Source organism: Dermacentor albipictus, chromosome 2, assembly GCF_038994185.2.
Source record: "Dermacentor albipictus isolate Rhodes 1998 colony chromosome 2, USDA_Dalb.pri_finalv2, whole genome shotgun sequence".
NCBI lineage: Eukaryota > Metazoa > Arthropoda > Arachnida > Ixodida > Ixodidae > Dermacentor > Dermacentor albipictus.
Genome location: NC_091822.1, coordinates 191,470,717 through 191,485,317, shown reverse-complemented (window position 1 = coordinate 191,485,317; position 14,601 = coordinate 191,470,717). Strand labels below are relative to the sequence as shown.

The following is a 14,601-nucleotide window of genomic DNA, read 5'->3' as shown; positions in this document are numbered from 1 at the left end:
TCAGGTGCTGCGGGGAAATAACAAAAGAAGAGAAGAGCAAAAATATGGTAGTAGATGTGGTGGCGTTCTTCGCTACTGTTGGAATGGGAGCCATCTTCGCAGCATTGGACTGCTCAGTTCAAGTACGTTTGTGATTGACAGGGTTCAACGCCCTACTAAAGACCTACATGATTATATAGGTTTATGTGGGAACACATACGTTTTAATGCGAAACATCCTTTTCCGAGTCAGCCCAGTTTTTGTCGTGTATCTGGATAGTGTCATGCATCTAGATAGTGCTGTCTAAATATATGCGCCTCCGGGCCCACCGGGTATATGCTCCGGGCTACGTGCCACTGGGCCCACTGGGTACGCGCCATACGGTGTGCCACTGCATCGATATGTACTGCTGTGTATTCGCACTATAGGTGTGTCCCGCTGTTCAGTGAACATCTCTGACGTCAAATTGTGTGTGTGCCATTGGGTATGTTCCGCCCTTCAAACATCCTCTTTGACGCCAATTTCAGTGCGTATCACTACAACATGCACCACCTACAGATTGTCATCTACTTACAGCTTAGCGTTACCTAGGTGTCAGCTCGACTTGCGTCTGCTTGGCATATTTACACAGGATTCCGTTTGATTATTATGGGTTATGAATATGGGGCATAAAGTACACATGGCTTTTTTTTTTTTTAGACGATAGCGAAAGCTACTCGCGGGACATAACCCACAAGAACTTCCGGAATGATGCGACTGCAGCGGCTGGCAAAGTCCGCGATTTGGTGCTCTGCAGAGGAATGTCAGAGCCACTGTATTCCAGCACGGAGTTTAGTGCCGGCGTGATGATAACTGCGATCTGATTCCTATCGAACGCCTTTGTGTTACCGGCAAATAATGTAGCGATGTAGAAAACTATGGCATAACTTATTTATGGAAAACGTACAGGCATCTTCGCAATGGCGCACGCGCGCGCCTTTGCGCTGGTGTTTTTCTGCTTATACATATATCACAATGATGGCTCAGGTGAAGCACTGCTCAGCTGCTGTATGGGCACTTGAGCAGACACACACACGGGGACGGATAAATACGTTACGGCAGACAGTTCATCCGCTCTTAAACATGTACATTTGGTTCGTGTAAATTAGATTATCGGATTTCGTGGGCCTTCACCACGATCTGACTACGAGACACGCTGCATTGGGGGACTCCGGCTTAATTCTGACCATCTGGGGTTCCTTATCGCGCACCTAAACCTAAGTACACGAGCGTTCTCGCGTTTCGACCCCATCCAAGTGCGGTCGCCAAGGCCGGGATCGAAACCGCGACCTCGAATTGGGCAACGCGACGCCATAGCCATGTAGGCTGTATTGCGGCGGGCATGGCTCACGTGCGTGGTGATTACAGACGCCCCATTGTGGGCTGCTGCTCGCCGCTAATTCGCGCATGTCGGTGACCTGGACAACACAGAGACAACGAAAAAGAATTGTCAGCCGGAAATTAATTTATCACTAAATTGGGCGGTGTAATGACAAATACGGTGATGTTTATGACGATTAGAGAAGGGGAAAAAAAGAGTACTTAGGGGTACGGCAACAGGGCGAACGCTTTTCCTTGTCCACGCGTCTTCTCCTGAGCTACCGTATACTGATAATGAATAATTACCAACTAGGTCGGTTGCCAATTCTATTGTCCGTAATTCCGATGACAAAAAGCACTCAATTCCCGAGGCAAGCCGGTTCGGTCACGTAACCAGGGTGTTCAAGTGCGTCCTAGAGCCCAAATCATTACAGTAGTAGACCTAGAAGCACCATACACAATCCAGACGGCTTGTTATTAGGCCTTTCCGACAAGAGCTCCCTCGATGCCGCTAAAATATTCGCATGGCTATTGTGAAAACGCGGCACGACCTGTACATCCGAAGCGTCAAGAAATTCCCAGTGCCCGCGCCTTGCGCGTTGTTTGCTAAGATTAAAAAAAAAAGACACGTATACTGATGCCCACACGTCAAGTCCATAAAAAAGTAAGAGAAATACATATACAACTTCGAAAATCAATAAGAGGACAAACGCCTACATGGGTTTGAATCACGGCCACACCAGACTACAGCGTGGATTCGGTTCCACTTTGCTGATTGTCATTTCTGATGAAGACCGCCTTCTTTGAGCCTTTTCTGGCATACATGGTAAACCGCCGCCGTCAGCACCACTTGTGCCTGTAGGCGAGGTCATAGTATAATTGCTTAACTTCAGTTCTTCAGCTGTATACGTGAGCTGGATTTTGACTTCCACCAGTGTTGCAGTGGGCCAACATTCTCCAAGAAAAAGGCCACCGCCAAGATTTTGACCTTTCTATGACGTTGGCCTTTCTATGACGATGACCTGACCACATGTTGGCGATAAAACAGTAATCAAGTCCAGAAAAAAGCCAGTACTCGGCACGGCTGGCAGCCTTGCTGAAAAAAGGCAGGTAGTATAAACACATGGCACAAGGTTTCGGCAACACAGGACATTTCACATACCAAGGAGAAAAAAAAAATACTATATGTTCCGCCCAAGTACTTCTGTATAAAGCAGAACAGTGAGCGGACTTTCAGCGATGCCGATGTGCGCACAGGCATTTTGGATAAGTGGTCACTGCGTCATTACGAAGACCACGTGGTCGAATCGACACCCTTAACCCGCTATGAATTCAAGGGACAGCAGTAGGTGGTAGACAGCCGTTTAAGCTCTACGAACAGCGACTACCATGGTTTGCGGCTATGAAGCAGCCGAAGATTGAGAGGACGCGTGCAATCTCGAGGTCTATTGTTCCCTTAACGACATCTTGCACGCACAAGCAAGTACTATTGAAGGATACGTAGAAAGAACGTTTCTACAGTAATTTCGACATTTTCGAGAACAAGTTCAACGTAAACTTCTGAGGGACATGGAGCGTGATCCAAGTCGATAAGGACGAACCAGCTCCAGCGATACTTACCGTTGTACTCGTGCTCAAACGAACGCGGAATTGCGCATTAAAATTGTGTAATCTCGGGAACACGCACGCTTCGGCAAAGGCGATTCAGTAAAGCTTTGATGCTTTTGCGAGATGATTCACGAAAGAGATAATAAAAATTACCAGCACCAAGACAGATACATGTCCTGTTATTCACTGAAGAAATTGTTTTATTCAGCTTTCGTTTCATACATCTAATCATACGACGGACTAGAAGCGGATGCATTTGGCGCAGGCAATAAACTGAGCGTATCAAAATGACATGCACGTATGGGAAAAACGCGACGTTGTCTCTTGGCTTCTATTGAATTTCGTTCTCACAGTATTCATACGGTAAAAACAACACACATGATATGACGCTAAAAATTTCTAGCTATGATCGCATCACGGTGAACACACTGAAACAATACAGTATCAGCTTATGAGTACATTTACAAGGAGTAAAAATCTGCGCAAGGTGAAACGTACACCAATAATAAAGCAAAAACAGACGATGCTATTTTGTACATATGCTCGGGTGGCCAACACTACACACTCGCGGGAACGATATGAAAGGTGACGTGCAAGTTCAAACAAGTCCGCAACATGAACACTCGCCGAAGAAAGCATCTATACTATACGAAATAAAAAAAATTTTAGAGAAAATGGGGGGCTGCCGCACTTTCCTTACAGGTTTATACCGAAGGTGAACTAAATCTTCGGTACAATGGCGCATGCATACGCTTTAACGATTTTCTGTTACAAAGGAGGTCGTGGACAGCGAGAAAAGACGCAATTGTTAGGGCAGCGGCTCAAGCAATGCAAAACGACTTTCTCAAGCTGTAAACAAGCACACACGCGATCGTCACGCAAGTACCACAACCGGCCTTGTTGTCTTTCCTTATCGAGAGCTGCAGTTGCAGAGACCGTGCAGGATATGTATGCCGCCTTCCCTCACAGCAAAACCGTTCGTCCGCTTTCAGACAGACCCAGCTGTCGCAGGCACGGGCAGAACGCGGTTGAGGGGATCAACCCACTATACACAGAAGCCCGTAGCACTTGTATAAACGCACTCGTAGGCTCTCATGCCGCGCTCTTTCGCAGTTACACAAACGTTTGTCTCCTGGGCACAGTCGAGAAGTCTGGAGGCAAGCGACGTGATCCTGGGCCATGCGGCGGGCTCTGCAGGGGCCTCAGTTCGGTCACGTACGGCTTTACGGCCGGCAGGCCGATGTCGTCCCGATCGTCCCTGCCCTGCGGCGTCGTCCATACCTGTTCAGGACGATGAGATCGATCTTCCGAGGGTGCATCTGAAGAGGAGGACAGATCAGCGCGCTGCGGCGCCGACGGCGTCCTCTGGGTTCCATTTTGTGCCGCCCTCTTGGCTTTCTCGTATTCATACTGGTCCATGAGGTAGTCTGCCGAGTAGGAGTTAATGGGACTGATGCTGCTGCCGTTCATGAGCGACGTCGCGTACGGGCTCGCTTTGTCCTCTTTCTCGGGAGTCGCCGAGCCCTTCTGTGCGATGGGAGAAGAGATGATGGGCCGCGCCCTCGTGGGCGGTGGCGGCGGCGAACCTTCTTGCGAGCCCTTGCTTCGTTTGCCTCTTCTCCGGAAGCACACAACCAGTAAGACGATGATGGCCAGAATCAGCAGAAACAGCAGCGGAAGCACGATGGCTAATGCAAGTTGAAGGGACGTCAAACCACCTCTCGCGTAATTGCGGTCGTTCTCGTTCTCCGTACCGGTTACGATTGCGTCTGGCGTGCCCCCTTCTCCTGGAACAACCGTGGGTGGTGTCGGCGCAGGGAAAGTCACTTCTACCACATTGGACACGGGACCTTTGTTCGAATTGTCATTCGCCCGGATGGCGAAGTAGTAGCGCCCACCGTCAGCACCGTGGTTAAAACTAAACGCGCACTTTTCGCGTTCGCCGAAGGGTTTCGGCGAGTAAGCAAGATTGTCGATGTCGTATTTCTCGATTATTTTTCCGGACGTTTCAAATAGTTGCGCGAAGTCGACGTCGCTTTCGAAATATCTGATTTCGTAGCTATTTGCCGTACCGTGATCGTAGTCGTTTCCAGGTGCAGTCCATTCAAGTGTGACACGATCGCCGACGCGGCTCCCAGTCAGGTCGGTGACGCGACTTGGTGGGTATATGTCACCTTGAGGCCTGTCGGCGATGCTGAAAAACGACCCGTATTCGAAATGACGCACGAACGATCCTGACGACACTGACCCTTCTTCGGGAAACTGACTTCCACAGCATTGAGCTGGGGGTGATGTCGACGCTTCGTTCCACACGGCGCCACCAACTATGACGCTCTGATCGGACCCTTCGGCAGTCACTGACAAGGTATAGAGGCCCTTCTTCGAAAATCCAGTGAAGTATCGGCTATAGATTCCATCTCCGGCGGTGATGTCGGGGATCCCGGCCCCGTTGTCCACAAGACGAAATTCAGTCATGTTTCCCTCTGGATCGACCACTGTTGCAGTGACGCTAACGTAGCGAATAGGGTTTGAGCCTTTCCGAACTTCGGCGTAGATAAGAAACGGCTTCGAAGGGTCTACATTCGAAAATTCGGAGCTAAGCCAGGCAGTGATCGTAATTGGCGGATCGGCAATCGTAGACGTCTGAAGCCAAACTTCAAGCTTCACTGGATTGGGCATAGACGTCTCAGGCTTAATCCGCAGCGTCCACTGTCCGGCAGAAGCGTTCTGTATCTTGAATTGCTGAACATTAAATAGCTGACCTGTCAGTTCTGGGCTGCCTACATTATAAACTTTATCTGTCGGTGAATGAAGTACAATGTAGTTTGCATAATAAGACGCCTCATCTGTCTGCTCGAATATGATGTCCACTCCGAGCGTCATCAAGCCTTCCGAGTCAACATAAAATACCTCAATGGTTTCCGCACCTTGTTTAACTGGGTCTATTACTTTCTGTTTCAAGATTATCGGGGCCTTAGTCTCCCCGTAAGACGTTTTGCTGAATGCCAGCGCAGCGATTGCATTCGTCTGCTGCGTGTAAGCTAGCGCTCTTTTGTTGTAAGACTGGGCTAAAAATACATTGCCGTCGTATTCGGAGCAGAGCTTTTCAACATTGTTTTCAGCGCCGCTTTTAGAAAGGAGCAGAGCGTGAACCCTGACTTGCTTACCGGCTAACTTTTTCCTGGCAGCGTTGAGGTCTTCTAAACGAATGTCGTCGTGAGATATTAAAAGAATAGAGCCCTGTGGTCCCGTCCATCCTTGTGCGTTTGCGCCCAGCAGTTCCAGAGCCTTGACGACTGCCCGCTCAAGAGTTGAAGGGTCACGGCGAGATGTCGGATAGCTTTTGGCGAACAGTTCTCTCTGTTCCTTGGTATTCATGACAATGAGCCTGCTATCGGCATAAAACACGCTCGTACTGTAGGCCACCAACGCCATCATCGAGTGTTCGGGGACCAGTGTCTGAGCAAACTTCCTGAGCGCAATGAGTGTCGTCGCGTACGGCGTGGGAGTGGACAGGTCGCTCGATTCGACATTCCAGACGACGACGAGGTGCAGCGGAGCCTCTTGGACGATATTCAACTTGGCGCGCTCGTACGGAGACTCGCCCTCAAGATTGACGCCACTAAAATCGCCAGACTCGAGAATCACGCGCAGAGCGCTTCGCGTTTCGCAGAGAACGCCCTGCTTCGTGGCGTTCGCGTCTGGCGAGTACAGAGGGTCATTCGGCAGAGGCTCTTCACTGAAGACGCCGTACCTGAGGCGGAGCCATTCCGCGGCCATCGCTTTGCCGTCGATCTTGACGACAGAGGAGAACGGCAGCACCGTTCGCAGGCCTTGGACACCGCACGAGCCATACTGGAGGGTGTACGGGTGCTCACCGAAAAGGGCGCCTTTGTCGGGCTCGATCACGAAGTGCGAGGAGCTGAAGCTGGGTCTGGAGCTCAGCGTGATTTTAACGTCGTCACTGCTGCGGTTGCTGTCGACGATGTTCGAAGCGCTGAGCGAACTGGGAACGAGCAGGGTGACCTCTCGGAAAAAGGCACGACCTGGAACCAGTTCTCGGTACACCTTCTTCGATGCCACCTCGACGAGCTCGGCGACGGTGTGCGCAAAGTCGTCAGGCAGACTTCCTTGCGATATCCGCGGTGAGAGAGCAATGGTGACGCCCGTGTAACCGTTGCGACGAAGTACGACGTTACCTTGGGACACCACAGAGCCGCACAAGCAAGAGATGACGAGCAGCAGCGCAACGCAAACACACCAGCGCATTTCCGGAACCAATGCTGCGACGATGGCAGCCTGGCCGTTACTTCGAAGCGGGGTCCATTTTGGAAGAGCGGGCTTGTCTGTGTGCACACCCGCAATTGCGGCTGATAAGGTTGCTTAGCAATCATCGGTCGTCGGAGATAAGCGACCTCGCGGGGATGCCGGCTGGGAGATACGCTGTGGCGAAGAAGAGCGCGATGCCACGACGCCCATGGCCTATGGATTGGGTCGATCGAGAGCTCCTAAGATTGATGCCCCTTTCACGGCACGATAAAACCAGCGTAAGGCAAAGGACAGTGTGACGTCGGGTGATTTTCACGCAATGAACAGGACGAGCGCGTGAAAATAATCGGCAAATCACTTCTGCGGAAGCCCGCAAAATGGAGGAAAGTTCACGGAAGGGAAAAATACAAGGGAAAGCTTGCCCTTGGAAGACAGATATTAAATGTACCACCCTGTAACATCATTATGGATTGAAACTCCCTCGGATACATAACGATAATAAATTTTATTTCGCCATAGTGCGCTTCGCAGTAGTAGTTCACAGGTCTTGAAAATCACGCTATTATTTTTGTGCCACGTTATAAAATCATGGATTGAATCAAGTTATAACTGAATGTTGATGCTTCACATCGAAAAAGCACAGTCCGCTCAGGTCAAGAGGCTTTTAACAGTAAAGGCAGCAGCAGGCAGTGATAAGATGATAAAATGTGTGACAGCACCCACGCTGACTGCGTCACGAAGTGAACGTGAATCACTTTGTGCGTACGTGTTTCTTTTATGATTCAGCAGGAAGATGACAGGAGCTGATGCCAGACAGTTGCACATCCTTTTGCTCCCTGTATATTCGCTTCATAAGTTATAGCCTATCGCGTTTAGAGTTGGCAAGCGAACTTAAGTTGAGAGATGCGATCCAGACACGTGTTTCTCTTCTTCCGTTATTTTTGTTTGTAGCATAATCACAGGTTTCTTAAGAAAGTTAACATGTGTGCATTTTCTTAGACAAAACTGAGTTATGAGCCTGCATTTGTGTTTTATTTTTCTCATCAGACCCCTGTTTCCTTGCGTGTGTTGCAGTATAATACAGAAACACATTATTCCGCTAATGGCTGCGCAACTAATGCCACAGAAATTATCGCGCTCGTTCTTCTTGCTGATTTATGCATAATATTTAACATTCGCTGTAATATCGAAGCAATGGCGCGACATAATCGGATCTACAGCTAGTGATAAGCTCGTTTCTCTTATCCAGCGCAACAGTTTATTGTGAATATTATTGTTGAAAAATTTGTCCTGGTCCGGGTTAGCATTCCGAACCAGAACGACTCTTTCTAATGCGAAGCGTTCTTTTTGAGGAACCCGTATTGGTTTCCTTTGTAATTTCATGCTACATTCGGGTGGATGACAATTTTTCCTTTCATGAATACTTCCTAGACCTTACGGGCTGCCACAGAGCTTGTTTGCAACATTTTATTGTGTTTGAATGAAACCACTATCTTGTGCGTGTACAAGAGTTAAGAAGCAAGAGCTGCACAAGAAGGGCGCGCATCTCAACTGGAAGGCACCAGAAAGAACACAATCGTTAGCGTATTGTTATCATTGTTGTTATCGCTCGTAGCGTAGTGGCGGTCAAACGTTCACGTGGGGGACGCAGGCGCACACTTGCGCCTTAAGAAAATAGATGGCGCCTCGCACATATAGGCGGAAAGTTTTCATTTTTCAGGGCCGGGGAGGCCTGGTGCTCCTGGGAAATACCAGCATTCCGGAATATGCCACAACTCTTCTTATGAAAGGACCATAATATAGCATTGAGGCCAGCGTTCCTATGCATGAATTAGCGGCGTTTAACAGAAATGTGGCCAGGCAAGCTACACCGGAGGACAAAGAAAGATGTGTGCTTGATGGTGTGGACAGTCTGAAAAAAAAAAGCATTTCAGTGTATAGGTCAAGCCGTGATGCTGCTGTTATGCGGAAGACTGTAGCGTTTTGCAGATATTAACCTAGTTATTTTGGAAGCAGACAAAGGGAGGTGTGTTGCGGTATTTCCTAGAGGAATGTGCAATGAGAAAGCCGCGAAGGTTGTAAGCAAAAACTTTGCACAGATTAGGAAATCTGAATCAAAGGTAAAAGAGTAATGTTGTCAAGCTATGTAAGGCGCTCAACTTGGACAAGTTGGCCAAAGATATTAACAATGTGAGAGCTACAGCGCTAAACATATATTTCAGTGCAAAGACGCACAAGCCCAATGTGCCGTTTAGGAGCATCGTGAGCGAAGGAGGCACGTGGCAGTTGTTACTTAGTAGGCACATTCTAAAGGTGCTAAAATCCGTTAAAGTAAATGACCCTTTCTCGACAGGCAATTCACAAGACACAGTGCAATTCCTACGAAAGAAACAATCCATAGGCAATGCGTTTTCTGTAGATGTTGAGGATCTTTTTTATTCAATTCCACATGATGTACTTTTTGCTGCGCTAAAAATATGCACAGAAGGAAGCGGCATCGTAGCTTTTCAAAATGCAGCCGGTGCCACGCTTGAGGACCTTTTAACACTATTGGAAGCCGATCTTAATGGTGTCTTCATCTGTTTTGACAAACAGCTTTTCTTGCAAAAACGCGGCATTTGCATTGGTTCGTGTATTGCGCCGCTGCTGTGCAACATATTCTTGTCCAGTGTTGATCGTCTGCTGGATGAAGCTTTTAAACGGGACAGCACTTTAAATATTTTAAGGGTTTTTCGATATATGAACGACTTCTTAATTCTTTTTAACAGACAAGGCTCACTGAAGTGCCGCGGCGATATTTTAAACATATTTAAGAACAATGACAATGGGCTTTCGTTTGCGCATGGAGTGCCACAGTGTAAGACCTTGCAATTTTTTGATTTAAGATTAACCTTTCATTACGGCCAAACTTGTTGGCAATGTTTCCCACGTGCCAAGAAGGGGTTACTGCCGTATGATTCCTGTCATTCCAAAATTGTCAAACGTGGAATTGCCTTGCTCTGCTTGGAGTCGGCCCACAAGAAATCGTGTGCACACACGATGCAGGCCTCGTTCGATAATCAGATCATGCGACCTAAAGCTGCACGGTTCCCCGACTCGCTGCTGACATCAGTCACCGAAACCCTCTTACGGTAAGTAGAAGGTGCAAGCGCCAGAAGGGAGGAAAAAAAGTGGCCGAACCGTAAGGCCTGCAGTGATTCCTTGTGTTCCTTGCCTGCCATAACCTCAAGAAGGTGGCCGGCCGGTATGGCGCACCCAATACCTTTTCTGCCCCCGTCAAATTCGTTCGACTCTGCTCGAGAACCACTCGCGAGAAGACCGGTTCGCAACGCTGTGGCAAGAAACATGGCGCGTCTTACGGGAAATGCGCCACGGGGGTGGTGTACTAAATTCCCCTTGAGTACAGCAAGTCCTACATCGGACAGACTGGACGCTGCATAAATGAACGAGCCAGGGAGCACAAACTAAATCTAATTAAAGAGGGTGTGGCACATTTTCCAGCGCACTGCAAGGCCTGCATGTGCAAGCCACGTTTTCATGAGATTAAGATTCTTGGCAGAAGCATAAATTAAACAGCACGTGAACTAATGGGACCTTTTTATATAAAAAAGAAAGGTTCATGTTGCATTGGCGATACATCTGTCTTGCTCTACAAATCGGAAACGAGATTGTTCGACCACTCGATAACATAGGTTCGAGAACAGCCTGTGCAGGCGTGTATGTGTATATATATATTACTGGGTCACCGCCCAAACTAAATCAGTTGGAAGTGCCGCCCATGGTGTCTTCTATGTATCTTCTTTCTGTGTGTGTTTTAACTTGCGGCAAAAAAACGTGTCTTTTAGCGAGCACCAACTAGGTCAACAAGCTGTTGCAGGCGTTTCGAAATCCTGGCCCTGCTCGCACCACGTCGACAGAGTGCGCACGCAGCTATATAGTTCGCGCCAGAAACTTGCTTCGGACCAAAGCCAAATTAAAGTGATGGTTTTATTTTTCATGAAAGTGCATACATGCTGCAAAAACAGGGTCGCGGGAAAAATAAAAGCGAAATAAACAGTCTGGGAAGCGACCCACGCGTAGAGAAAAAGCAAAAGCAATGCGTTCAATTAAGTAAATGACCACTTCTAAATGAGCCGAATTGGCAATAAGGACGCCTGCGCAAAAACAAAACAAAAGATACATTACATTTCAGTGTGCCCTTATTACCTATCAATTCGTAAGCGCTGTTGAATACCAGCTGCTTCTACAGACGACGTGTGATCTCCAGCACTAGCGCTTTCCCTGTGGCACAACAGGCGTCGCACCGTCGAACGATGCGTGTCTACCCAAGCCTAACCACAGTCATGTCTAGCCACCGCCTTAGGCACAGCCGTCATACCTGGCTTAACGATGATTGTACACCTAAGTATAACAATTACAGCTAAATCAAAGGTTAACCAAGTGAAACCAAGACTTAACCAGGCTAAACCAAGCTTTCGCTTTGCATATCCAGAGTTAGCTCAGCTAAGCCGCAGCCAATTTGTTTTGTCTATGTGTGTCTGCACACGTTTACTTAGCCAGCTTATGTTTACTGCTATTCATGCTGCCACTAAATTAAGCTACGAATCCTATTTCGTGCAATATTGTAACATGTTGCTAGAGCATACATTGTTTCGTCCTTATGGTGAAATCGTTATTGTTTAAAAAAGTCGCAGTTCCGCAAGAAAGGCGAAGCAACGATTGCGATAGCAAATTAGTTAATTAAAATTAAATTATGAAGTTTTACGTGCAAAGCTACTTTCTGATTATGAGGCACGTCGTAGTGGAGGACCACCTGCTGTTCTTTAACGTGCACCTAAATCTGAGTACACGGTTGTTTTCGCATTTCGCCCCTATCGAAATGCGGCCGCCGTGGCCGGGATCCGATCCCGCGACCTCGTGCTCAGCAGCCGAACACCACAGTCACTGAGCAACCACGGCGGGTTGCAAATTAGTAGAAAGCTGTACGAAATAAGGGTAGTAGTTTTATCGGCCGTGTAAACTTGTAAACAGTCGCTTACTAACTAAATTAACAATGAGAGAATGTATACGCGTGACTCAACGAGGACGTGGAAAGAAACACGCATGTGTGTCTGCTTCTTTACCATTGATCTGTCGCGCTCACACATTATATCACTGATTCAAACCAACTAGCCCGCCAACGTGTTTTAACTAAATTAACCAGCACGGTGTCACGCGCGCACAGGTAAACATGGACGTATCTCGCTCGATGAGCGCGGAAAACTTGCTGTCGAAATACTTGGTGGAGGAATCGCGGCAACAGCAAGCGAATTGACCTTCATGCACATCTCGCTTCAACGCGAACTAAACGTCGAAAGCACAGCGCATGCGAAACGAAGCTACCGGCACTACACGCACTCTGTAAACATCGCAGATCACTTTGGAGATGAGACCACGTCGCAGATCGCTTTCAAGACACACGAGCGCCGGCAACGCGTTCCTATACGGCGTCCGCCTAAGGCGTCTACTACGGCGTCCGCGATTCACGTGGGCAATGCCGTAGTATACACTGCGGTTATCTCCACTCTGTACAGAGCGGCGGGCGAGGAGGACATCGAGGCACCCTAGCAGCCGCCGGAGAATAACGCCCCTCCTCCCTTGCCTGACACACCTACCTCGCACGCGACCGGGAAGGGCACGCGTCCGGGCCGCGTTCCTGGCTCTCGCACGCGAGAGTGAACCGCGTTCGCCGGCGCACCCTCCCACGCTTTCACTCGTACGGAACCGCACGGCGACGCCGACGGCAGAAATGTGCCTGGATTGTACGCATAATTGGTATCTCAATACTAAATAAATAGGTGAATTTGTCCAACGGGCGGATTCAAACACAGGTTACAAGATCTGGCACAGAAATGTGATACTGCAACCATTACGCCACGGACGCTTTTCCCTCATAACGGCGTGCCTGATAATCGGATCGCAGTTTTGACATGTTAGATACCGGAGGCTATTCAAAATTAATCAACACGTCATCATACGTCAAAGAGTGGGCCGATCCCGAAAATGCTCCTCCTGCTCCCCTACTCTCCCCCCCCCCCCCCCCCGCGCGCGAGGAGTGACGCGATGAAGCGCGGTGCGCACTGACTCAGACCCTACCTCATCCCCAACTGTATATAACTCAGGAAGACGTTGTCTTTCATCAAATTCAACTGGAGGTTGAATAGCCTTCTAACTTTTTAAAGTTTACATATGGGGCAGATACAACAACTCTAACCTTTTAACTTGGCTGCTTAAAGAGGCGGATATTATTTGCACGAGAAATCGAAATCTATAATAGACTAATTAACAGAAATTTACTAATTAAGTTTCTAGCTAGTTACCTTACGCCTCATATTGCAATATATAAATTTTAGCTGGGAAGTTGGCAAAGCGGATCCAAGTTGAACGCAAAGCAGGTAACAGCAGTTTTGAGACATCCAAACAAATTTTCGGTTTCCGAAGAGGAATGCCCGGCGCTGCAGCCACATCGCCAGACGTCCGGGAGGCGCGAGCTAGAGATTGCCTGAGCTGCTTTGGTTGAGACACGCTGCCTGCTGCTCTCTTGTACTGTATTCATATTAGATTCTGGTGGAGGTGCTGAGTGACGCAGTTGTCATCTTTCAATTTTTCATTTAGACGTCCAAAGTATAAGGAATAAGCACGGCAACACAGATGAATTACTCAGACAGATGGATACTCGAGTAGACATCTTGCTTTTTAGTGAAACATGGTTATCTGATGCCGACAGACCTTTATGGCTTGAGCACTACAGAGCATTACACGTACCACGGAATAAACAGGAGCTGTTCACGTGGTGGCGGGATAGCGGCCTATTAGCGGAAGGACCTTGATTAGGAGGTAATTACAGATTTTTCGCTAATAAATGAAAATATCGAATACCTTACAATCCATCTTAAAACAGGAACAGTCGCAGAAGTCTACAAACCACCTTGTGGAAACAAAAGGGAATTCCTCTCTTACATCGATAGGCTATTGCTTTACCTCAGTAGAACAGGCAGAATGTTTGCAATACTAGGTGACGTGAATATAAATATGGTGGCTGAGGACACAATTACTAGATAATTTCACCAGTTGCTACACGTTTATGTATGCTTTAACATTATAGCATTGCCTACAGGTTGTGACGTACAGCACAAAGTTCCACTTTATTGGATGTGTGTATCACCAATCTACAAACCCCTACTGTGACAGCGGGTACCGTGTCCTTCGACATCTTGCCATACTAAAATCAGGTGACACATGTTCCTTGTCTAACCACCGGCCAATTTCTTTAACATGCACGTGCTGCAAAATACTAGAGCACATAATCTTGAAACACTTAACAGAATTCGCGGAAGCAAACAATTT

General features: G+C 48.1%; 2 protein-coding genes across 2 annotated transcripts in view; both read right to left on the bottom strand.

Annotated features, from left to right (window-relative positions):
* Positions 1-14,601, bottom strand: part of LOC135898480 (cytochrome P450 4V2-like) — a 50,680-nt gene that overhangs the window by 23,206 nt on the left and 12,873 nt on the right. The window lies entirely within an intron of this gene.
* LOC135898479 (calcium-activated chloride channel regulator 2-like) lies at positions 3,124-7,514 on the bottom strand. The gene has a single exon (XM_065427411.1). It carries the CDS (start codon positions 7,213-7,215, stop codon positions 4,060-4,062), a length of 3,156 nt encoding a protein of 1,051 aa, XP_065283483.1. The 5' UTR covers positions 7,216-7,514; the 3' UTR covers positions 3,124-4,059.

Excerpts from the sequence above, each read along its gene's own strand:
- LOC135898479 (XM_065427411.1), bottom strand. The coding sequence starts at position 7,215 with ATGCGCTGGTGTGTTTGCGTTGCGCTGCTGCTCGTCATCTCTTGCTTG.